Below are 25,657 nucleotides of genomic sequence, written 5' to 3'. Positions count from 1 at the left end.
ATTCAGTTCTTGTTGATCTCTGACCCCTTCCACTCTTACCCAATTAGCCCTACACTAATTATCTCTTCTATTTCTTATTCTTCTTTCCTATGGAGTAGAGGAGTGGCCTAGTGGTTAGGGTGGTGGACTTTGGTCCTGAGGAACTGAGTTCAATTCCCACTTCAGGCACAGGCAGCTCCTTGTGACTCTGGGCAAGTCACTTAACCCTCCATTGCCCCATGTAAGCCACATTGAGCCTGCCATGAGTGGGAAAGCACAGGGTACAAATGTAATAAAAATTTGTGATTGTAGTTTCTTTGCTTTTTCTTTGTCTATGATATTGTGAACTTCTTCTACTAACCTATAAATGTATTCACTCTGCTGCTCCCCAGTATCTCTCCACACTCATCCTTCCCTACACCCCTTCCCGTGCACTCCGCTCCATGGATAAATCCTTCTTATCTGTTCCCTTCTCCACTACTGCCTCCAGACTTCGCGCCTTCTGTCTCGCTGCACCCTACGCCTGGAATAAACTTCCTGAGCCCCTACGTCTTGCCCCATCCTTGGCCACCTTTAAATCTAGACTGAAAGCCCACCTCTTTAACATTGCTTTTGACTCGTAACCACTTGTAACCACTTGCCTCCACCTACCCTCCTCTCTTCCTTCCCATTCACATTAATTGATTTGATTTGCTTACTTTATTTATTTTTTGTCTATTAGATTGTAAGCTCTTTGAGCAGGGACTGTCTTTCTTCTATGTTTGTGCAGCGCTGCGTACGCCTTGTAGCGCTATAGAAATGCTAAATAGTAGTAGTAGTAGTAGTGAACTGCACATGCTCTTGGTGCGGTATATTAAATGAAATAAACTTCAACTTGAACATATATATTTCTAACCTGGCAGTTTCCTCTTGCTCATTTGGCCTTTTACTCAGTTGGAACCAGGTCTGAGATCTGGCAATCATGAACCTTCATTTAAACTACCTGGTGTCTTTTTCTCCCTATTTTATATTTCTTTCTAACTTACTCTTGAGTCAAGGACTATGCATCAGAACTCCTTCTAGAACCCTGCGATGGGCCATAAACGTGGCCAATACGTTTCACTTCTGCATAATGAGCAGCTCCCCGACTTAGCCTTTGTAGCCCTGACCAACCAGAATAGTGGAAGATCTGACCTGAGAATCGAACCCAAGTCCTTTCAAATGCCAGCACTATCCCTGAACCATCAAATTGGCCCTAAAAGATATTTTCTACATTAGTGTATGGCAGCTGAATGTAAAACATAAAACTTTTTCCACAAAACATTATTAATTTTTTCCAAAAGTTATTATAGTATAGACAGTGGGCTGATATTATTTCTTCATCCAGAAGTTGTCTCTTCCCACAGCAAAAGACATAAAAAGGGGATTTTGATATTACATCTAGATATATCAATTCTTGGCTAGATAGATGTTTAATGTTGCAAGTTGCGTATTTGGTATGAAAGTGAGAAGAGTTTGTATTTCAGTGAAATATGCGCAACATGGTCCAAGTCAGTCTACTCTTCATCTATTGAACCTGAAAAAGATTGAAAGAGGTACAGTTAGCAATGTGATGGAACGAAAGTGAAATAAGCTGTTGAAGTTGCCCAACTTGGGTACAGAAAAAAAAAATCTATCGCTGGGGTTTACTGCGTTGGCTGGCTCTGTGCTAGTGCTGACACAGCCCATTCACTTTGAATGTGCTGTTTCGGCAATGTCGCATGGAAGCCACTAGCGTGACTTAATAAACAGACCCCTATGTGCAAGAATTGCTGATGAAATTTTACTCACTGACTCAGGAGTGAGGTTCATTTCTGATATACACAGAGCTGATATATTGGGAGACATTACCTCAGAGACAAAGAAGGCAGGGTTAGGTTGGGAGGGGAGAAATAAGCAGTAATTTTACATTTTCAAAACTGCTCACATATTTTTCACACAAGAAAGTGTCTGTAGAAATAGCAGGTGCAAATCTCCACAGGTACTTTCACCTGGGCAATTTTCAAGTGTATGTGTATTTTCCTGTTGGAAATTCTATGGGTTAAAATACCCCTGGACTTTGCACCTGACAGCACAGTTTCGAAGAAATTGTCTGACCAATGTATACTCCCGCAAAAAGAGGAGTAGGATAGGCTGGCTCTTTCCAAAAAACCAAGGGAGACGTATACACTGTATTAAGTCTTTATTAAGAAGTCAGCAAGCGACTCGACACGGCTGCTGTGTTTCGACGCCTAAGCGTCTGCCTCAGGAGTCTGAGCACAAACTGAAGCTGACATGATCCTATGTACGTTCAGTGAGATAGAAGCGCTGGTAAAGTAGCTAGAACTTGTGGCACACACAGATTGATGAGATACTCAGGAATCTCTAGGAAGCAACCTCTGGACCCAGGAACCATCTTTCTGCTGTTGGGAACTACTCTACAGCAGCAGCAACCCTTCTCCAAACTGTTAACTCCCACACAATCCAGTGCTCAATGCCGACACAAGATCCTGGAAGGTCTGTGCTGATCTAGGAAGGATGATCTTGTGTCAGGATTGAGCACTGGACTGTGTGGGAGTTAGCAGCTTGGAGAAGGGTTGAGGCTGCTTGCACAGTCGATCTGCATTTTGCTGACTGCCGCCAGCGTTATCCTCAGAAATTCAATGTTAAGCCATGTCTGGGCTCCGGCATTCAGGGCCGGTCTTAGGCAGAGGCGACCAAGGCGATCGCATAGGGCCCCACGCCTAAGGGGGCCCCGCACGGCATGCCTAAGGGGGCCCCGCGCAGCGCCTCAACTCTGCCTTGCTCGTGCCTCCGCTCCAACCTCCGCCGCTGCTCGCCTTAGTCGCCTGAGATGATCCCCATTCCTGCAGCTCGGCCACTCCGCTCCTGCCACCACCGGCACGGCATCCACCCCCGGCTTGGGTCCGCTACTAATTGTAGTGGATTTGAACTGAATAATTTCTGGGGAGGGGAGGTTTCATGATAGCATTGTGCTTATTATTTCAATCAGTTTTTTTTGTACAAGTTTAGCTTCATTTGTCTTTATTTGAAATTTTGTAAATAAAAAAATGTTCTAAAAATGGAATAATCTTATCAATGGGGTGGAGCTAGGGTGGAGGCGGGGCTAGGGTAGGCGGGGCTAGGATGGGGCCCCACCAAATTGGTCTGCATAGGGCCCCGCACTTGCTAAGGCCGGCCCTGCCGGCATTGAATTTCCAGGTATACGGAGCCATCAAAAACATAGCTGGTTAAGTGTGATATTCAGCACTTAGGGGGTCTTTTACAAAGTGGCCATAAGACCAATGCGGGCTTAACACTCGCTAATCTGGAACCATTGCTGGCCCAACGCAACCACTGGCAGTAGTTCCAGCTGGAGTGTGCGCTATTTCCAGAAAATTTTTGCTGTAGCACAGTGCTAACCCAACAGTAATTGGACATTGCCATGCACTGCCCAGTTACCATTGGGTTACTGTGGGAGCCCTTACCGCCACCTCAATTGGTGGTGGTAAGTGCTCCCCGCTGCATGGCCATTCGGCAAGGGTCATCTTAATGTGTGGCCATTTTTTTTGGGGGGGGGGGGCATTTTACCTGCTGTGGTAAAAAGGGCCCTGGTGCAGGGGAAAAATGGCCCCTGCTGCTACCACAGGGCTCTTTTTACTGTAGCTTACTAAAAGGACCCCTTGACCGGCTACAGTGAACCGCATGAAGACAGGACTAACTTTTATGCAGTCCTATTTATGCAGTTATCTTGGCCAGTAAAGTACTGAATATCAGCAATTAATTGGCAAGTGCTGACTCTGCTCCCCCCCCGGAACACCCCCAAAACAGCCAGATTCATGTTGGGCGTTAACCGAACATTTTCATTGGCACTTTCTGGTTAAGTGCTGCTAAGTATTTTATTTTTATTTACTTATTTGTTACATTTGTATCCCACATTTTCCCACCTATTTGCAGGCTCAATGTGGCATACATAATACCGGAGAGGCATTCGCAGACTCCGGTGTGAACAAATACAAAGTGATGTTGTGGTAAGATAAGGTCCATGTGGAAGTATGACCGGTTAGGCCTGAATAAGTGATTTAACCAGCCAGGAACCATTTCTGGCTGGTTAAATCGCTTTAAATATCGACTCCGAAGTCTTTTTCCCAAGGTATCTGGCAGGGGGGAAATCCACAAATTAACTACAGGGCAAGCAATAGGTTGCTTAAAATACACTTGTATAAACTTTGTCTGAATGCTAACATTAACACTTTGGGCCTTGTTTACTAAGCTGCATTGTAGGCGCGCTAGCATTTTTAGCGTGCGCTAATGCTAGAGACACCCTTATGGGGTGTCTCTAGCATTAGCACGTTCTAAAAACGCTAGCGCATCTTAGTAAACAGGGCTCTTTGATTTTAAAGGAGTACTGGTTTCTTCAAGCATAGAATCATTTTTAATAAGAAAGTACACTGTACCATCTAGTCTACTGTATGCATTTGACATTAACTTTTCCATCCATATGTACAAGGCCACCGTATTCCAATAAACAAGACAGAAAAAAATCCACTTACTATGTGAACCACAGCTAAGAGTCCTCTCTGATGCACTTAACATTCTAATTAATGGAGTGCTCATTTTTGTCAGAAATTTATTTACGATAGCCTTCTTTTCTGGATTAGTGCAAGACAAATTCATGACTTTCCCATGGCACTCAACTTTGTTTTTGCTCAGGCCAAACAAATGGAAGATATCAATCAGGGCATCTGCTGTGAACTGATATGAGAAGCTCAAAGTGTCTTCCTCAATTCTGTAGTTTTCTTTAGAAAGAAATTCCTCAACAACTTTGTGGAAGCTGAACTGAAAAAAAAAAAACCAGTGTCAGCAATATTTTAGATAAATACAATTAAAAGGACCAGATCAATGTGCAGGGAAACATAAACCATACAAACAATGTCCCAGCAACTAAATTGTCACCAGTGCACATAAACTTATGAAAACGTTTTAGTACATTTTAAAATTTTTGTTGTGGATCCTCAGAAACTTGGCTAGCTGAGTACATACAATTTTTTCAAATGCACATGCTGCCCTTTCGTCATTTGATCCAAAATTTTAAAGAATTATTTGCATAATAGCTATTTTCAACATTTCATGAAACAGACCCTGACAGACGTCAAGCCACTGCTTGCCTTGGGATTGGTAGCATGGAATGTTGCTACTATTTGGGTTCCTGCCAGGTACTTGTGACTTGGATTGGCCACTGCTGGAGACAGAATACTGGGCTGGATGGACCTTTGGTCTGACCCAGTATAGCTATTCTTATATGTTCTTAATAAATGGATAGACCTTGGTCTTTTGTGCAAATCTAACTGCGGCTTGGTCACTAGTCGGAACAACTGCTGGCAACAAAAGAAATTTCTGTTCCGCTGTTTCATGAAATATTGAAATTATAACCCTGATGCAGGCATCTGTCAAAACGTGGTTATGTCAGATTTGTGTTTATCCAATAAATTATCTTTCATGCACTATACTGATGTCTCACTGTCTCCATCTTTTCATAGTCTGTTGTTCCTATACCAGGCCACCCTGTTGATCACACATTTCTTATTTTCCAAGTTTATTAAAGACTTGCTATCCTGCACATCAAAGCAATATATCTGTGCAGCTTACAATTCTAGGGATAGTAGAGGAAGAGAGAGATAAAGACAAGAGGACAGTGCAGGGAGGGGGGAAACGGAAATACAATAAATAATAGAAGAGATGGGATAGCAGGAGGAGACAGCGAGGGATAGAAAGGCAAATCTAAGTTGGCTGGCAGTCCCACTCCAATGACAGTCATAGGACAGCGTATAAGTGTCCTCAAAAAGGAATGTTTTAAGATCTGATTTGAACTTCAATAAAGAGGTCTGTAACCTGAAATGAATGGTTAAAGCATTCCATAAGGTGGGACCGATGACTGAAAACAATAGAGTGGTACATGGGATCGTACCTGATTTGCCAAAAGGAAGGTATGGCCAAGAGGTGTTGTTGGGATAAATGAAGAGCACGTGATGGGGAGTAAGGAGTCAAGAGACATGCAAGGAAGAGAGGGGAGCCAGATTTCTTAATTTTAAAAACTAGAAGAAGAACCATCAGTGAGCACAGTGAAATATAGTGGCATAGCCCTGGATGAGATGGTATTAGTAAAATCATCCAGAAAGGCAGTTAAATTAGCACTCTCTAAGGGACCTAATTCGTCCAAGTCTTCCCACTGGTCATCTTGTACAACTTTTCTGTTAGATACATAATAGCATTTTACAAGGGGAATTTCCCCAGCATTAGATACCCAAGAATTTTAAAATACTTCCTGACTAGTACTTCTGCAAAAAGGTAATGGGTTATAGGGAAATTAGGGAACCAAAGGTTTCTACTTCTTAAGGAATTTTTTCATAGCCTCCAATTTGCGATGCAGATAGAGGCTATCTTTACTTGCAGAAATCTTATTTTCCACCTTTTACACTGTAGAAGATATCTGTACAATTTTTGAATTTATTTCTGTAAATTTAAGGACACGCGGAGGTAAATGAACAAGATTGAGGTATCATGTCCTTCAGTAGTGTCTCTGTTCGAGTAATTACTGTCCAAATATCCTTAAGAGTAATCTCACACTCAGGAAAAGAAGCCTTGATTCGAAACCTAAAGGAAACATTACCTCTTTAGGTTAAAAAAAAAAACCTGACCCAAGGGAAAGACCCACCTGTTCCTGAGGTGGTTCCCTTTGAACCTTGGGATCCATCAGTGTTTTAGGCTTGGGGGGGGGTTCTAGCATGAGGGATCTAAGATACGCACTCCGAAGAGGAAGATAACAATGCATCCCCTGTCCTGGCAGCCTGAACCAGATGTTTATCTATTGGCCCAACTACTTTAGGTGTGGAAGCCCTCAACTGTTCAGTCTTGTTCTTCCCCATGATCACACTCGTATATATATAATAATTTGTACCTCCGTTCTCTGGCTGGCTGGCTGGGTTCGTAACATCTCCTGACGTCAGCAAGCCTCCAGCATTCCCTTCCCTCTCACTGTCCTGCCCTCACATAATGACATAATGACGTCAGAGGAGGGCGGAACAGTGAGAGGGAAGGGAACGCTGGAGGCAAGCTGACATCAGGAGGTTACGAACGGAACGGAAGCCAGCCAGCCAGAGAATGTTCAGGTACAAATCACTGGACATGGAGGGGAGGAGAGAATCGTGGGACATCAAGGGGAGGGCAGGGCAGAGGAGAATTGATGGACATGGATGGAATGGGATGGGAGGAGAGGAGAGAATCGCGGGACACGGATTGGAGGGCCGGGAAGAGGAGAATCGCTGGACATGGAGGGGATGGGAGGGGAGGGAAGAATCGCTGGACATGGAGGGGAGGGCAGGGGGAGAGAGAAAAAAATGCTTACACGAGAGCCTTCCTAGGGCCTGTTTCATTGTTGACGAAACGGGCTTGGTTCCACTAGTATATATATAAAAAGGGGTGGGCTCACCAAATCCGCAGATCTCTAACAACTCCTAATGATAACCAGAAAACACGATACCCCTTACCTCTCCTTGCTGCTCTGAGGGGCTCCCAAGGAACCTGTTGTGTCTCTTAGGGCATGCCACTTTGGCCATGCCCTGCGGCCACGCATCACAGTGGTGGCTGGATTTTAAAGTGTAGGAGAATGGCACCTTATGATGACATCAGATGCTGCAATACAGGGTCCACCCACACAGGGGAGAGTAAATGGCAGTACTCTCAGTCTCCTCCAGCCAATGTGCCCACACAAAGTCCTCTCCTTCCTAAGTTTATTACAAGACTTGCTATACCACTGTTCACATTGCATCACAGCAGTGTACAAATATAACTAAAGAGCAGTGAAAGGAAGAGAAAAAAAAAGTGGACAGAACAAAACCAAGACACGGAAGGAAAATAAATAAGTTTCCCCCATAGAGATCAACACACAACTAGCCACCTGACATCAATCACCAAAAGCAGCTGAAAAATGGAAAGTTTTAAGGCCTGATTTATATCTAGCTTGAGAATTCTTGATACACAAATATTTTTGGGGAAAGTTCCTTAACAAAGCCATTAATATATAGAATACAGATGAACAAGTCATTGCAAGGTGAATAAATAAGAGAAGATCATTCTAAGAGTGCAATGCTTACAGCATTGATTATGAAATCAGGCTGCTAAAAAGTGTTGCCGGTTGACCTCTGCACATTGCTTTAAAAACCAAAACCTTAATCCCCCCCCCCCCCCCCCTTGACAACTGGAAGCCTGAAAATCTTTATGTCATGTCATTTCCTGTATCGTTTCCAGGAATGTTTGTTTTCTTCTGGGTTTTTTTTTTTTTGTTTTTCATTATATCATCATGGGAGCAATGTTGATGCTTTTAGAAGGTTGCATACTTTTTCTGAAAGAGAATGCACTCTTAACAACAAAAGAGGATTTGAAAATTCAAGCTCACCTGCAGTTTGTAGCTTTCTCCCAGCACGGAAGAGATAATATTGTTCATGCCTTGCTCTATCTGTCTTTTCATATTAGGGTGCTGCATATTCACAATGAAAGCGAATGTCTTTTCTGAAATCACAATACAAATCAAAAGTTGAGATGCTATGAACCTAGCACTGAGATGGCAAACTAAAATCTAGTCAATGGATGAAATCACCTTGAGAAAGCATTCTGATTTTGATATAGTTGGTATGCTGGATTTCTCTCTTTTTTTTGGGGGGGGGGGGGGTCAGTTATAATCATCTTGCTTTGGTAATGGTCATTATATCATCATATCTGTAATGTGGTTTAGGTGGCACAATGTTAACTCTATCATGCCATACAAGTTCTGGAACACAGCCAAAAAGGCCAGGAAGGGACACATAGCTCAGACTCTGCAGTTTGATCCTAGCTAAAAAGAGGTTGTTATTATTATTATTTGTAACATTTATACCCCACACTTTCCCTCATTAGCAGGTTCAATGCGTGAGAATGTATTTCTAGTGAATAAAGACAGATTTTATATCCGTACTAGATATGAGGTGATCCCTTGGTGACACTATAGTGCTTATTTTAGAGGTGCCATTCGTGGTTTAGACATCCATAAACTGACATTTAAACATCCATGTTGTATAAATGCCAAAGTTCTGATTTTACAAAGCTAGAATATAGACATCCTAAAAAGTCCTAATAAACATATAAACCTAAAGAGTATCCAAATGGCAAATGAGCATGTTCTAAATGTGTTTTGGGTGGCACTAGGGTGGGACTACAATACAACAAGGCAGTGGGTAAAAAAACAGGAGTCTCAGAGTGGAGATGAACAAAATTTTATTAATCAATATATCGACTCGACACAACGTTGTGTTTCGGCCAAAAGGCCTACATCAGGAGTCTAAGTGCCAAAGTGGAGAATGACAGCGATGATCCAGATTAAAGCAATACTGGAAATTGAAGATTGTTTTATAGCCAAGACACTCATGCGAGTGATCCGGCCAACATTTGAGCACAAAGGTCTTTTTCAAGACCACTGCAAAAACAGTCTTCAATTTCCAGTATTTACCCACTGCCTTGTTGTATTGTGATTATCCGTGGGACTTCGTTGAGTTCTCCATGTTCGTGGATTCTCTACTGACTAGGGTGGGACTACAACATAGACATTCATTAATATAGTACAACAGATCAACTTTGGGATTAACACCTGCTAAGTGGAACCCTAGATTCAGAAAAGTGCTCCTATTGAGCAGTACTCCACTACACAGGTTAAAGGGGGTCACCCCCTTAACTCCCAGTGGTTGTTCCTATCCCCCCAAAAGCCAAACTGGCAAGGAATACCAGACTCTGTGACAACTTCAGAAAAATTTAACATTTATGTTTATAAAATGGCTAAACTAGACATTAAGATTTCTTTGTACTTAAGATCATCAACAAGCCATGGCGTGCAGCAGACACAGATCAATTACTGTTACAACAGGACCAACACAGCATTTTTGAACTTAACACTGTTCAACCAGCAGGGCTGAATGCAGAAATTGATTATTCAGTATTTTTATGAAACTATTGTCTGCCACAACGCCTGTTTCATGATGTTCTCTCATATGATTTAGTTTTTATTTATGTTTTGGTATTTTATCATGAATCAGATTTTCTAGAATGTATTTGTTTCTATCATGATTCTATGGGGTCCTTTTACAAAGCTGCGCTGAAAAATGGCTTGCGGTAGTGTAAGCACGGGTTTTGGGCGCGCGCCAATCCATTTTTCAGCATGCCTTTAAAAAAGGCCTTTTTAACATTTTTGCCGAAATGTTGTTGAAGTCAGCAATTATATTTTTTTCATTCGAGTCTTGCAGCTAGTTGTTAGTACGACGTTTGCAATATGCTGCTCAACCACCATCCATTATTGGCAACTGTTCAGACAGCTGTTTTCCTTCTTTTTTTATTGATCAGGATATAGTTCGGAGAGCAGGAATGTATGTTTCTGCACTCCATGTCTTCATCTGTAGTCATTTTGATTTTTTTTAATGCAACAATCATTGTTTTTTATTTATTTTTTTTAAAGAGCGGATTGATTACGCTCTGATTATTATTAATTGTGCTGTTCTGCTGGTAAGTTGTTTCCTCCCATCAACCTGTTCTTTTACATTAACCCTATTATTTCATCGGTTAGTCACCGGTTTGTGGTCTCCATTCCGTCACTTGGTCATCAACAGTCTTCCACAAACATTCCACTTTCATGAATATTGGCATTTTTCACACATGCACGTATTGACTCCACTATGTATGTCATGTTCCATCATGGTGCATTTTAGTTTATCATTTTCAACATTTGTTAGTTTGTTTTTTTGTGCACACTTTTAATTTCCTTTTATACATTACATTTTACTTATCTTGGTATTTAGTAATAGTACAGTATTAATGTCAATATATATATATATATATATATGTTGTATGAATCGACCCCTGAGGCAGGCGCTGTTTTACGCCGAAACACGGCCCATGTCAGGTCATAAGTACATAAGTAATGCCATACTGGGAAAAGACCAAGGGTCCATAGAGCCCAGCATCTTGTCCACGACAGCGGCCAATCCAGGCCAAGGGCACCTGGCAAGCTTCCCAAACGTACAAACATTCTATACATGTTATTCCTGGGATTTTGGATTTTTCCAAGTCCGTTTAGTAGCGGTTTATGGACTTGTCCTTTAGGAAACCGTCCAACCCCTTTTTAAACTCTGCTAAGCTAACCGCCTTCACCACATTTTCCAGCAATGAATTCCAGAGTTTAATTACACGTTGGGTGAAGAAAAATTTTCTCCGATTTGTTTTCAATTTACTACACTGTAGTTTAATCGCATGCCCCCTAGTCCTAGTATTTTTGGAAAGCGTGAACAGACGCTTCACATCCACCTGTTCCACTCCACTCATTATTTTATATGCCTGTATCATGTCTCCCCTCAGCCGTCTCTTCTCCAAGCTGAATAGCCCTAGCCTCCTTAGTCATTAATAAAGCACAATTGTACCTTTTCTTGAGACCCCGCTGTGCTTTTTTCTTTTCCGGATTACTTTGTTGTGTACTTTGACCCTCTCTGTTGTATGCTGTTCTAAAGGTTCTGCCCCATGTTCCTCCATAAATCTGATAACTTTATCAAGAGCAGCGATTGCTTCAACAAGCAAAATTTTCATGGTTGACACACCATCATCATTGTCATCCTCGTCACTGGTGTTGTTCTCTGGGATGTCATGCTGTGGTTGAACAGCCTGTATAATGTCCTCCTCTAACATAAATTCTGTGTCAATGTTTTTAATGATGTCACATAGTTTAGTTTCATTTCCAAGCCAACCTCTGAGTGCTGAATCAGAAATTTTGAGGTCCTATGAAATTTTAGCTTGTGACTCTCCTTTGTGTACTCTATCCACAGCCAATAATTTTTCCTCGACTGAGTAGCAGTGCTTTCACTTATTTGCATCCATCTCAAATTTAAAATATGCAGAATTAGGTAGAAATACGTCTCACCTCTGTTACACTTGGACCAGAAAGGACGTTTGTTCTTGCTACTGCCAGGTCATTTCCAGCACAGCCTACCACATATTACTGAATACTGTTTATTAATTTAATGATTTGGGGGGGCAGGTTATTTCCGTGTAAAAAGCGATCATGCACATTAATGGTGCACGTATAATTGGTGTTCTACTGTATCTCTGTACTACATAAGTATATAAGGATTGCCATACTGGGACAGACCAAAGGTCCATCAAGCCCAGCATCCTGTTTCCAACAGTGGCCAATCCAGGTCACAAATACCTGGCAAGATCCCAAAAAAGTACAAAACATTTTATACTGCTTATGCCAGAAATAGTGGATTTTCCCCAAGTCTATGGACTTTTCCTTTAGGAAGCCGGCCAAACCTTTTTTAACCTCCGCTAAGCTGACCACCTTTACCACATTCTCTGGCAACTAATGTTATGTTTTGTAAATGCCTTGTGTTAGACCACATCTATTGAAGGTAGTATACAATGTTGCTATTTATACTTATTCATGTATGTAGGCAGTTAGCAATAATAATTCAAGTAAGCAAATAAAACAAAGCACATGAATTCATAAAAAATAGAAAATGTATATCTTACCCTTGGATAAACCTTGTTTATTACTTGTGGCATTAATGAAGAATAGCATTGGTCTGCTAAGTATAGTTTCTCTGTAGTCCTTGTAATCCATATGGGTTTTAAGATCCACTTTCCTGTTAGAAAACCAAAGTCACAATTGTTATCAATCCACACTGCATCTTTTACAAAACTAAGATTACAAAAGATTTTAAAAATCAGATAATACAAATCAAACATCACAACAAGTATTAATCATTGTTTCTTTGAATCTCAGCAAGGATAAAAATTGAAATTTGAGCTGTTCTAGGAGTCATCCTTCCTGAAGATGCACTTTTGTGGAGAAGCTCATTCAACTCCTGCACTTTCTAGAGCAGCACAATAAAACTAAAAATGGAGCTAAGGCTTTTTTTGAGGGGGCACTTGGGGGTACTGAGTACCGGCACCTTTTCTATTGTCTGCTAAAATTGACCCATGGATGCCAAGTTTTAATGAAAGAGCTCAGGCTCTAAACATCAATTCTGCCTTGTCATGGGTTCTGTGACTGGTTGCAGGAGGCCTGGCTATTGTGAGGTGGGTCCCTCAGTGATCACCCCACTCTTGAAGAGTGGCCTGGCATTTGAGTACCAGCACCTTTTTTGCTAGAAAAAAAAGCACTGGAGCTAACCCACATATCTTCAAACTTGCCAGTGCTGAAAAGTACTCAGGATTTTCTAAATCTGATCACCCCATGTTTACCTTAAATAGTAGCCCACTGGACTCATGGAGGGTAATTATGTTACAGGTCACTTAGGATCTGAGGTTGAAAAGTCACCTAATTTTAGCCTATTCTATAAAGACACCAAGGCTTATATAAAATACTAGGGGTAAACAGCAGAAATCAGAGTTACACTGAAACCGTGGAGATTTGTACCTGCTTGAAAAGAAGCAAAATGTTAGTGCATAAAGCAGTGGTTCCCAAACCTGATCCTGGAGGCACCCCAGCCAATCAAGTTTTCAGGATATCCACAATGAATATTCATGAGAGAGATTTGCATGCAGTAGAAGCAGTGTATGCAAATCTCTCTCATGAATATTCAATGTGGTTATCCTGAAAACCTGACTGGCTGGGGTGTCGGTTTGGGAATCATCGGCATAAAGTATGCTGTATGTAGGAATTTTATAAAGAACACATATACTTTGCAACTACATCCATGCTCCACCCCAGAACATGCCTACATGTGTGTCACATAAAAGTACACACTTTTGTCACCAGGTGTACTTTTATGCATAGAACTTATCCCCTAGGAGCGTAAATTAATAACAGACTGCCCCTGAGTGTGAAGGCCAAGTTGGTACCTATTTTATAAAGACATGTATATGCACCTATACATCTTAATAAATTATTAGGGCCAAAGTGGCAGACATCATGGCTAGATTGAATCTGTGCACATTTATGCAGGCTCAGGAATCCAGTGTAAATGTTCACTCATAGTAACTAGTAAGTGACAGCAGATAAAGACCTGAATGGTCCATACAGTCTGCCAAAAAGCTGGCAGTAGCAGCGATTCCCATACACTACCCCTCTGCCGGCACCAGCCTCTTCTCTACTGCGGCCTCCTCTGAGGAAACAGGAAATTACATCAGAGTGGCAGGCCACAGTACAGAGATGAGGTGGGTTCTGGCGGCAGGGTAACATAAGGGAATCGCTGCTGCTGCCTTTTAAAAAAAGGTAAACTCGGGAATGGGTTGGAGGAAGGAAGGGGGAGGTGCTGCTCCCAGAAGAGTGCTGCCTGAGGCCCCCATCTCAGGTAGCCTAATGGTCAAGCCACCCCTGCCTGGGGCAAATAGTTTGGATAAAGTAGGAGTGGCCTCCTAAGGTGTTCCGCATGTCAAGTTCCCCTTGATAAAGCCAGGAGGGCGAACCAGGCTCCTGTTGGGGTGTGCTTGTCTTGATGGCATTCAGATGTCATAAGAAATTTATGCATAATTTGCTTTTGTCAGCTAGCACGCTAGAATAATCGATATCTAATAATTGAAATAATTAAAATGCAACATTGATGGAAAGTTAACCAGTGTGACGCTAGCTGATAATAAGGGAAGGATGGTAGGCATGAGTCTATGATTAAAAACATAAGCAGCTAATGTTTTATAATTGACTAATACTGGAATATGAGACCTTGCCTTTAAAGACCACCCAAGAGTTCTCCCATAGTACTCTACTAGTGTCAAGTGTTGTTATTTCTGGGATAAGCAGCATAAAGTGTATTGTACTTTTGGGGGATCTTGCCAGGTACTTGTGACCTGGATTGGCCACTGCTGGAAACAGGATGCTGGACTTGATAGATCGTCAGTCTGTCCCAGGTGGTTTTTGAAGCCTGTTTTATTAGAAGTACTGTTAGGAGATGAAGATGGGTCAGTAGCAATTAATGCTTGTTTGTTGTTGTTGTTGTGTTTATTTATGATTTTGTGTGTATTTTATGTAAACCGCTTAGGTGTAAGCGAGTTAAAATTATTTTAAAATAAATACATTGGGTGCTAACAATCAATTATTGGTGGTAATTGGCAACAATTTGGATTTGCGTGCATATCTTGCTAAACACTATTTTTTAAAGATGCATGTGCAAATCTTTTAGCGTATAACTGAAAAGGGGGCATGGCCATGGGAGGGGCCAAAGTCGCTATGCTCACGTTAGCCCGCTCCTTAAGTCACTTCACTGGCACCCTATTCGTTTCCTTATTCAGTTCAAGCTTCTCTTATTGTCCTATAAGTGTATTCACTCTGCTGCTCCCCAGTACCTCTCCACTCTTGTCTCTCTCTACGTCCCCCCTCGGGTACTCCGTTCTGTAGATAAATCTCTCTTATCCGTCCCCTTCTCCTCTATTGCTAATTCTAGACTCCATTCCTTTTGTCTTGCTGCACCCCACGCCTGGAATAGACATCCTGAGCCTGTGCATCTGGCCCTGTCTTTGGCCGTTTTCAAGTCCAAACTTAAAACCCACCTTTTTACCACTGCTTTTGACTCCTAACCACTTCTCACTTGCCCTGTCCTTTATCCTCACCTATTATTCCCTTACCCTTAATTGTTCTATCTGTTTACCTGTCTTATCTAGATTGTAAGCTCTTTGAGCAGGGACTGTCTTTTTGTGTTTGGTGTACAGCGCTGCATATGCCTTGTAGCGCTATAGAAATGATAAATAGTAGTAGTAGTAGTAGGGGCATGGGTGGTGCAGGGGCTTCACCAAAGATGCACACAGTGTTAAAGAATTTGGGGGATCTGTGCTTAATTTACACACAAAGATTTACACCAGGTTTCAGTTGGTGTAAATCCTCATACCCAAAATTGAGCGCGGATCCTAGTGCTACGCACTATTCTATAAACAGTACCCAACTCGGAGCACCATTTACAGAATAACGTACAGCGTGCATTTTTTTCAGCACCTAAATGTGGGCCCCATTTACTGAATCTAGTCCTAAATGTATTGTAAATTACAGAGAAAAATGCAAGCAAGCAAACACAGCGAAGGTGGCACCCAAGATGATGGAAAAACAAAACGTCCAACGGAGTCAAAGAGATCACATCAAATGTTTTATTCAAAGTATGCAACGGACTCGACGTGAATCGTGTTTCGGCCATAGAGGCCTGCCTTAGGAGTCCCTGTAATATGCAAGTATTTAACTTCTCAGCGTTCTACAACATCTGAAAGCATTTGTTGCTACTTTGGAAGTGAGCGCTCCTGTGTTTCATACATCTGTGATTCCGTGGCGTAGCCACAGGTGGGCCCACCCAAAATTGTTACACACTTGCTGTGGCTGGTGGGGATCTCCAAACCTTGCCAGCTGAAGATTTTCTCTCCTTGGGCAGCCAGAGCTCTTCCAAATGTCAGCCAGTAGCACTTGCCTTGAGCTGACGCTGAGACCAGCCCTTCTGCACATGCTCAGTTGTTGCGCATGCAAAAGCACTGAGCATGCACGTTCTGCCGGCAACAGCATTAGTTTGAGGCAAGTGCTGCCGGCTGCCATTTGGAAGAGTGCTGGCTGCTCAAGGAGGATGAGGAAATCTTCAGCTGTCAGGGTTTTGGGGATCTCTGTCAGCTCAAGGATTTAATATTTGGGGTTTTAGGGCAGGGAGGGGTGGAGAGAGGAGCAAACCAGAGGGGGACTGTGTGTGTGGGAGGGAGAATTCCATTCCCACCCACCTTGGGCTCAGGCCCACCCAAAATTGACCATCTGGCTACGCCCCTGTTTAATTGCTTTCAGAGGTTGTAGATTGCCAAGAAGTTAAATACTTGCATATTACAGGGCAGTGGCGTAGCCAGACTGCCAATTTTGGATGGGCCTGAACCCAAAGTGGGTGGGCACAAAATTTTCTCTCTACCCCCCTCCCCCAGCAAAATTTAGTCACGCTAATCAGATGCATTTGTCACACAGGGTAAAGTGCTGCTTTTCAGTGCATCAGATTTCAGAAAATTTATTTAATAGCCTAACACCCTTTTCAATTAACTTTCAGAGGCCAAAACCTCCTGCCTCAGGTCAGTATAATGCTGTTACGGTATCCTCGCCTGACCTAAGGAAGGAAGTATTGGTCTCTGAAACTTCATTAACACAGGTACCATATTACTTTATCCTAAATTAAAAATAAAATTATTTTCTTTACCTTTCTTGTATGGCCATTTACTTTTTCTCATTGTGTCACTCCCAGTCTCTAAATTCTGCTTTCCTTCGTTTTCGCTTAACTCTTCTGCCACGGTTTCCTGGCCATGTCTCATTTTTATCTCCTTTTTCTTTGCTTTCTTCAATATTTTTCTGCCTCTCTCTCTCTCTGTCCTGATTTAATTCATTCTTACTATCCATTCTTTAATTTCCTTCATCTGCTTATGGCTTTTCGTCTTTTTCTCACCCTTGTTCTCCCCATGCCCTTCCTCTTATTCTCCAGTCTTTCACTACTCTCCTTTTCCATCCAGCAACTCTCTTCTTTCTCTCCCCATCCTTCCAGTCTCCCCTCTCTCTCCCCATCCTTCCAGTAGTCTCCCCTCTTTCTTTCTGCATCCTTCCGTCCAGTGTCACCTTTCTCCCTACCCTTCCATCCAGCGTCTTCCCTCTTTCTCTCCCCATCCTTCCATCCATCTATCCTCTCTCCTGATCCTTCCATCTAAAGTCTCTCTCCCTCTTTCTAACCAGTGTCTCTGTATCACTCTACCCTTTTCTGTTCAGTGTCCCTTCTCTCTCCACATCCTTCCAGTCTCTCACCTTTCTCTGCATCCTTCCAGTCTCTCCCCTTTCTCTCCCCATCCTTCCATCCAGAGTCTCTCTCCCCATCCATCCGTTTTCCCTCTTTCTCTCCCCATCCTTCCATCTGTTTTCTATCTTTTCTCCCCATCCTTCCATGTTTTCCCTCTTTCTCCCCATCCTTCCATGTTTTCCCTCATTCTCTGCCATCCTTCCATCTGTTTTCCCTCTTTTCTCCCCATCCTTCCATGTTTTCCCTCATTCTCTGCCATCCTTCCATCTGTTTTCCCTCTTTTCTCCCCATCCTTCCATGTTTTCCCTCTTTCTCCCCATCCTTCCATGTTTTCCCTCATTCTCTACCATCCTTCCATGTTTTCCCTCTTTCTCCCCATCCTTCCATGTTTTCCCTCTTTTCTCCCCATCCTTCCATCTGTTTTCCCTCTTTTTCTCCCCATCCTTCCATGTTTTCCCTCTTTTCTTCGACGAGGCCCGCCCTGTATGCCAGCGCCAGCCCTAGCTCCCATTGCCGGCCACTGCTGCTTTTCCTTGAGCAGCAGGGCCGGCGCTACAAAAAGAAGAAGCGCTAACGGCGCTAAGGACGAGAAATGTTAAAAAAAAAAAAAGTGCGGCACCGGCAGGCACTGTCTCAGCAGCCTTGAGGCATTGGCTGCTGAGGCATTGGCTGCTGGCTCGCAGGCTCCTCCCGCAGACGGGAGGAGCCTGCGAGCCAGCAGCCAATGCCTCAGCAGCCAATGCCTCAAGGCTGCCGAGACAGAGCCTGCCGGTGCCGCGCTTTTTTTTTTTTTTAAACATTTCTCGTCCTTAGCGCCATTAGCGCTTCTTCTTTTTGTAGCGCCGGCCCTGCTGCTCAACAGGAAAAGCAGCAGTGGCCGGCAATGGGTGCTGGGGCTGGCGCTGGGCGGGCCTGGACTGAAATTGGGTGGGCCTGGGGCCACCCAGGCCCACCCGTAGCTACGCCCCTATTACAGGGACTCCTGAGGCAGGCCTTTGTGGCCGAAACACAATTCGTGCCGAGTCCATTGCATACTTTGAATAAACCTTCTGACGTGAACTCTTTGAGTTACTTGGACGTTTTGTTTTTCCTTCATCTTTGGTGTCACCTTCGCTGTGTTTGCCTGCTTATATCTTCAGTCACAACATTTTGTACTCAGATAAGATTATCATAAGAAAACAAGCATATTTTTCAGAGAGGGAGAGAAAGAGTATGGGTGTACATACATAGATATGAACAATTATATACGCCCAGTTGGCCAGTTGTAGATGTCTAATTTCCATTGTACTCAAAATACTTCCATACCACCATTTTGGAAAATAAAAGAGCCAACAACCTATCTGCACTGCATGCAGTCTTTTTGTTTCCAATATAAAACAATAATAAAGGTTAACATGTTTTAATGCTTCCTTACCTTTAAGGCATGTTTTTAGTAGTCTGCATTAAAGTTAATGCAGAGTTAATGAGGGCTTAAGTGTTAAGAACATTAATCAGCTGTGACTTTTCTTAATGCTTCCTTACCTTTAAGGCAGGTTTGTGGTAGTCCACTTTAAAGTTAATGCAAAGTTAATGAGGGCTTAAGTGTTAAAAACATTAATCAGCTGTGAAGCATGCAAATTCATACTAAGGAACTCATTATTATTAAAGTCATAAATTACATTAAGGAATGTGATTTGCACTAACTCCTTCCTCCCCAGGAATGCAGAACAAAGCGACATCTTGTTGAGTTATTGCTACAACTCCTCTTTCTTCTTCCAGAAAATACCTCCAACTCTAGCAGTGCCCAGAACATCTCCTAAATATTTGAATGCCTGATGTGCTTGTACTGAATGCTTCTAGCTAGGTCATTTGTTCCCCAGGTGAACCAGAGCATCAGCGTCTCCTTCCCTTCTGTCTTCTCCAGGAATGTGGTGAATGTGTACTTTGTGTCTTGTCTCGCTAGTTGGCAGATACTAAATAAAATTATTAACATTCCTCTACCTTTCTGCTTCATATTTCATTTTGCTGCTCCCACTAGAATGAGTCACTGCCCTTCTGGCCCTCAACAACTCCCCATGTACACATCATCTGGGCTCTATTATGCACAAATGAAGAGCAAACTCAAAGGCAATTAAAAATAGGTGTGTGAAGTATAAAAGTTTTTTTTATCAGAATAGAATTTGAATAGAATATTTATTTATTTATTTATACACCACCTTTATCCAAGGTGAAAAATACATACAAAATAAAATCACAAACAAAGGCAAATTCTGACAGTGAAATAACCATATGCAGCAGCAAAGTCTCAGCTTAAAGTGAGTCCAAAAGTTCATAGAACAAAATTAGGAAGGTACAAAAAATGCCAAACAAAATAAGTAATCCCTTCAAAGTCCTCTTAAAATAAGTAAGCTGGGTTTCAACCTTTAAACGCAAAGGCAGCTTATTTCACTCCACTGGTGCTATAACAGAAAATGCAACAGTTCTAGATAAATCCAAATGAAAGTGTTTTAAAACAGGTACTGCAAGGTTATGCTGGTCCTGCGACCACAACACACGCATCAGCACATACCATGTTACAGCTTGCTTCAAATAAACAGACGAATCTTGATACAATGCATAGTGTGTAAGCAATAACAGCTTATACAAAAAGCAAAACTTAACAGGCAGCCATTTCAAATGGACTGTTACATGCTTTGTCCTGCACAATCCAAACAGTAATCTCACTGCAGAGTTTTGCACTACTTGAAGTAACACAAGAATTAGGTAGCCCCAAGTAGACTATACTACAGTAGTCCAAACTTCCCAAAATCATAGCTTGAACTACTTTTTAAAAATCTTCTTGCAATAATAATGACTTCAATTTGCACAACATTTACATCTTCTATTAAGTGTAGGAGTAGCCTAGTGGTTAGTGCAGTGGACTCTGATCCTGGGGAACTGGGTTCAATGCCCACTGCAGCTCCTTGCAACTCTGAGCAAGTCACCTAACCCTCCGTTGTCCCAGATACAAATAAGTACCTGTATATAATATGTAAACAGCTTTGAATGTAGTTGGAAAAACCACAGAAAGGCAGTATATAATTCCCATTCCCTTAAACACTACATACCTGTACTTGAACCCGAAAAGAAAATGAGCTGTCCAATAGAGCTCCCAGGTTTTGTACTTGTAGAGACATCTTAATAGTCACTCCATCTACTCCCCTGGTTCTCTCATTTGCCTTACCCCTGCCAATTCTCTTGCCAGTTTACTTCCCTTCCCTCGCGTTCACTCTGACACCACTTCTACATCCATGGCTCTCATGCATCCCCTGAATCCCCCTTTCCCATCCTTTCCCTCACACTCTTGTACTCTCCCTTTCCTCTGAGCTTTCTCTATCACCCCTTGAACTGCCCCCTCCCACTTTCACACAATGCACTTGTCCCTTCATAATCTCTCACATCCCTTCCCTGCACCTCTACATTCCCTTCTCTCTCACATACCCCTGCACTACCCCACTCTCTTATATCTGTAGTAATCCCTGCATCCCCCCCCCCTTTCCCTGCCCTCACACCTGCTAAGCTTTCCCCTTCCCAAACATACTCTCTCAGATGGTTGGTTTGTGGTAGTGTAGCCTATATGGTCATATAGGGTGCCATGCACTAGGGGGCACCAATTCTCCCTCCCATTACAGTCACTGGACTGAGGAAGAGCCAGTGTCCTTCTTCCAATATGGCCTGTGGGGCTGAAGATCTACTGTCACTTCCTCACCTTCTCCCCCAGGGCGAGCAAACTGCTGCAGTGGCTGCTGCTCCCTCACACCTCACTATCTAGCTGTCATGAAGGCACTACTGGGGACCTGGTACTTCTAAATATGTCTTCTTGTCATCCACACATTTTTCTTACACACTGTTCAAATAACTAATCTGTAAAATAAACTGTCTGAGAGACATGCACTGGCAGCCAGCCAGAGAAGGCAATTAGAAGCACTCAGCTCTCAACAAATATTTGAACTCTGGAACTCTTTGCTGGAGGATGTAGTAACAGTGGTTAGCACATCTGAGTTAAAAAAAAAGTTTGGACAAGTTCCTAGAGGAACTTGAGACAGACATGGGGAAGCCACTGCTTGTCCTGAGAATGGTAGCATGGAATGTTGCTACTATTTGGGTTTCTGTCAGGTATTTGTGACCTGGATTGGCCACTGTTGGAAACAGAATACTGGGCTAGATGGACCATTTGTCTGACCAACTATGGCTATTCTTATAGGGGAAACATGGACAAGGATGCTGGGGGGGGGGGGGGGAACTGTGGCCTCTAATCATCCACTGAATCTACTTCCCACACTGATCTCTCTGGAAATGGCTGTATGACGAGAGGAAACGGTACAAGGTCCCATCTTGTTATCCTATGTTGTCTTCTGGTATACTGTCTTAAACCATTTCTACTGGTCTATACTGTGTAGGAGGAGGAAGGGGTACATGGAAAGTGAGGAAGGTGAGGGAGAAGACAATGATGAAAGGTGAAGGAGAGCCGATACAGAAGATGGCGCAGAGAACGGGTGACTTGTAAGACGCTCCAGCTAGATTGATCAAAATTCTCTTTTTTTCCTCTTAACTATGTCCCATTCAAAACGAAAAGGGACGTTGAGGGTAGTTCCCCCGCCCAGGGGTGTATCTGCGTGGGGCCACAGGGGCCTGGGCCCCCGCAGATTTTGCCCTGGACCCCCCTACCACCGTTAACCCTCCCCGGCCTACTGCCGTCAACCCTTTCCCCGCCTACCGCTGTCACCTACCCCCGAGGTCTGCTTCCTCCTGCCGGCTTTTTAAAATATTGCTTCAGCTGGCGGGGGACCCCAACCCCCGCCAGCCCAGCCGAGGTCTTGTTTAAGTTCTTCATCCTCGTGGTGTGAAAGCTGCATCCTTCCAGTTGGATGGAGTCTGATGTCGCAGCATGTTGACGTCCTGCAAGTACAACATGCTGCGACGTCAGACTCCGTCCAACTGGAAGGATGCAGCTTTCACAGCACGAGGATGAAAAACTTAAACAAGACCTCGGCTGGGCTGGCGGGGGTTGGGTCCCCCGCCAGCTGAAGCAATATTTTAAAAACCGGCAGGAGGAAGTGGACCTCGGGGGTAGGTGACAGTGGTAGGTGGGGAAAGGGTTGACGGTGGTAGGCGGGGGAGGGTTAACGGCGGTAGGGGGGAGGGTTGACGGCGGTGGGGGGGCGGCGACCGGGGGGGCTATAATGTGCCCCCTCACTCTAGCCCCTGCCCCCCCTACCGCCGAACCTCAGATACGCCCCTGCCCCCGCCTACCTCGACTTCCTCGCTGATACAATCCAGCCTGGAAGGTTTTTTCCCCGGGATTCTCCAGAGACAGAGGGGAGCGGAGCCCAATGCAGAGGCATCCGGAGAAGCGGAGCCACTGCCAGGAGACGAAACATCTCTCTCCCCTCCACCATCATCATTGATCCCTCTGTGTCCAGCGTTGGCAGCGAACCTTGAGGGAAAACAAACTGCCACCGAAAGCGTGACGGGGGGTTTCCCCAGTGGGGAAGTAAGGGCGCTGCAGGAGTCGCTGGGACCTCAGGCTTAGAAAGTTTCTGAGACCTTGGAGAGTAAACCGGAGGTGAACCTTGAGAGGATTTGGTTGAAGCTGTTGGAAATGAACTCCATCTTACAGAAATCTTCAGAAGCGGTAAAGGCCCTTAATGTTAAATTTGAGGAATTAAATTCTACAGTTGAATCAGTTAAACAAGATTTGTCATTGAGAGTTATATCCCTGCAAAATGAAATGACACAAATTCAAGAATTTAAGACAACAGTTGTTAAGGACAGCACAGACATTAGAAGGAAAATTGAGCAAATGGAAAATTACAATAGAAGGTTAAATCTTCGCCTGCTGAATTTCCCTAAGCTTCCTGGGTTAAGTTCATTAGATCGATTTAAACGATACCTAACTGAGAACTTAAAAATTCCACATGAGGCGATTCCCCCAATTAATAAGATTTTCTATATTCCTAATAACCCTAAAGGAGCAGATGGAAAAGAAACAGGAGCAAAAAAAAAAAAAAGATAACATTGATGTGAATGATATTTCTGCAATTTTGGAACAGTCATTGGATAATGTAACAGAAAGGGCCACATTGATTGTTTCTCTGGTCTTTGAACAAGACCTGAATTCAATCTTGAGACTTTACTTCAAAAATATGAACTCTTATTTCGGTGGCGAGAAAATATGGATCTACCCTGACGTTGCGAAAGCAACACAACAGAAAAGGAAAGCATTTTTGTCTTTGAAAAAGAGGACAGTGGATTTAGGAGGATCCTTTTTCCTCGCCTACCCATGTAAATGTGTAATAAGGTTGGAGCAGTTGAAGTATGTGTTTTATTTGCCTGAACAACTGAAATTTTTTCTAGATTCAAAAGCAACTTAAAAGTAAAGAAAATGGGGAATACGACGCTTTAATTAATATAAATTTTGCTTCTCTAATCTTCTCTAATCATATCGCCCCCCCCCCCCCCCCCCCCCCCATTAGATTGTGGTCTAAGAAAGCCATACATATATATTGCTTTTGAATGATTATAATAAAGAAAGTTCTTTTTTCTTGTGCTTTTCTTATATGTTTGATGTGATAATGTGTACTCTTCTTCTGAATCTGAAGGCTGTATTTCATTTGACAGTATATTCTGTTAAATTGTATAAAATTCAATAAATAAATAAATAAATAAAAAGAAAGGTTAGGAGAGCCATTCAAATTCATAACATTAGCATGTTTGCCTCTAACAAGTGCTAAAAAAGATGAACATGTACAATAAAAGTTACCCCACTTTAGTGGAGGAGTGGCCTAGTGGTTAGGGTGGTGGACTTTGGTCCTGAGGAGCTGAGTTCGATTCCCACTTCAGGCACAGGCAGCTCCTTGTGACTCTGGGCAAGTCACTTGACCCTCCATTGCCGCATTGAGCCTGCCATGAGTGGGAAAGTGCGGGGTACAAATGTAGCAAAAAACAAAATGTGAAGACTATAATGAACTATTTTGGGGTACAATAGAACCACCCTCCCCCCACACACCCACACAGATACACACAAGCACAAATAAGACTTTACAAATACTTAACAGAACAAAACCCCCATGCGAGGTGGTGTTGTGAAGCATTAATAAAGCACTGTTGCCTTAAAACATACCCAGACCTGCCCCTGCTCCATCCGGCTGGCTCACCTGCTGATGTAGTTGCAGATTCGGTACTGGTGGCCCTCCAGCTTGACCGAGCCATCGCAGAAGGCGTTGTAGCCACCGGCACTGTTCAGTAGGGTGAGGCAGCCCTCACTGCCGTCCCGGGGCTGCTGCAGCTGGAAGTAGACGGGCTGCAGCTGGAAGAGGAGCTCCAGGGGCAGGACGGCCATCTCGCAGTTGCAGGTGGTCAGGCTGGTCAGCTCGGGCAAGGACATGGAGATGATGCTCGTCTGTCGGCATTGCCTGGCTTGGCCCTCTTCTTCACTCAGCTTTCTCTCCTTACTACCCACCACCCAGCTCGTCCTTCTCCCGGGAGCAGCAGCCATTGCCCCGCACCAGAGCTATTGAAGAAGGGCTTTTGTACCGCACACTCGGGGGGGGGGGGGGGGGGGGGACAGGGTTGGGCACCTGCGGAGAAGGGCTGTCGCCTCTCTCAGTTGATCTGTGGCATTTAAACAGGGCGATGCAAGGAAGTTGTCAGACTCACGCCACAGCTGCTCGGAAAAGGTGTTTTAAACCTGCAGATAGGTATCAGCCCCTGTTCCACCCACCCACGCCTTTCTTTTGCAAAGTCAAAAATGCCTGTCAGCAGAGGAGCCAGCACTGGGAGTGCTTGACCTTGAGCACCCACCCCCTACATTGAGCAAACTCCTTGACTGTGTCCAGGGAGAGGTCATTTCCGTCGGGGTTAGC

The 25,657-nt window shown here is 43.5% G+C and overlaps 1 protein-coding gene across 1 annotated transcript; it reads right to left on the bottom strand.

Moving 5' to 3' along the window:
- Positions 1-802: 802 nt before the first annotated feature.
- MEDAG (mesenteric estrogen dependent adipogenesis) lies at positions 803-25,426 on the bottom strand. The gene is made up of 5 exons (XM_030199392.1): positions 24,950-25,426; positions 12,577-12,689; positions 8,432-8,544; positions 4,530-4,815; positions 803-1,534 (listed from the first exon to the last, which is right to left on the bottom strand). Exons 1-5 carry the CDS (start codon positions 25,288-25,290, stop codon positions 1,515-1,517), a joined length of 873 nt encoding a protein of 290 aa, XP_030055252.1. The 5' UTR covers positions 25,291-25,426; the 3' UTR covers positions 803-1,514.
- Positions 25,427-25,657: the final 231 nt, after the last annotated feature.

The sequence above is a fragment of the Microcaecilia unicolor genome, chromosome 4 (genome assembly GCF_901765095.1).
Source record: "Microcaecilia unicolor chromosome 4, aMicUni1.1, whole genome shotgun sequence".
Taxonomy (NCBI): Eukaryota; Metazoa; Chordata; class Amphibia; order Gymnophiona; family Siphonopidae; genus Microcaecilia; species Microcaecilia unicolor.
The sequence above is the reverse complement of the archived record's forward strand: the minus strand, read 5'-3'. Positions and strand labels throughout refer to the sequence as shown.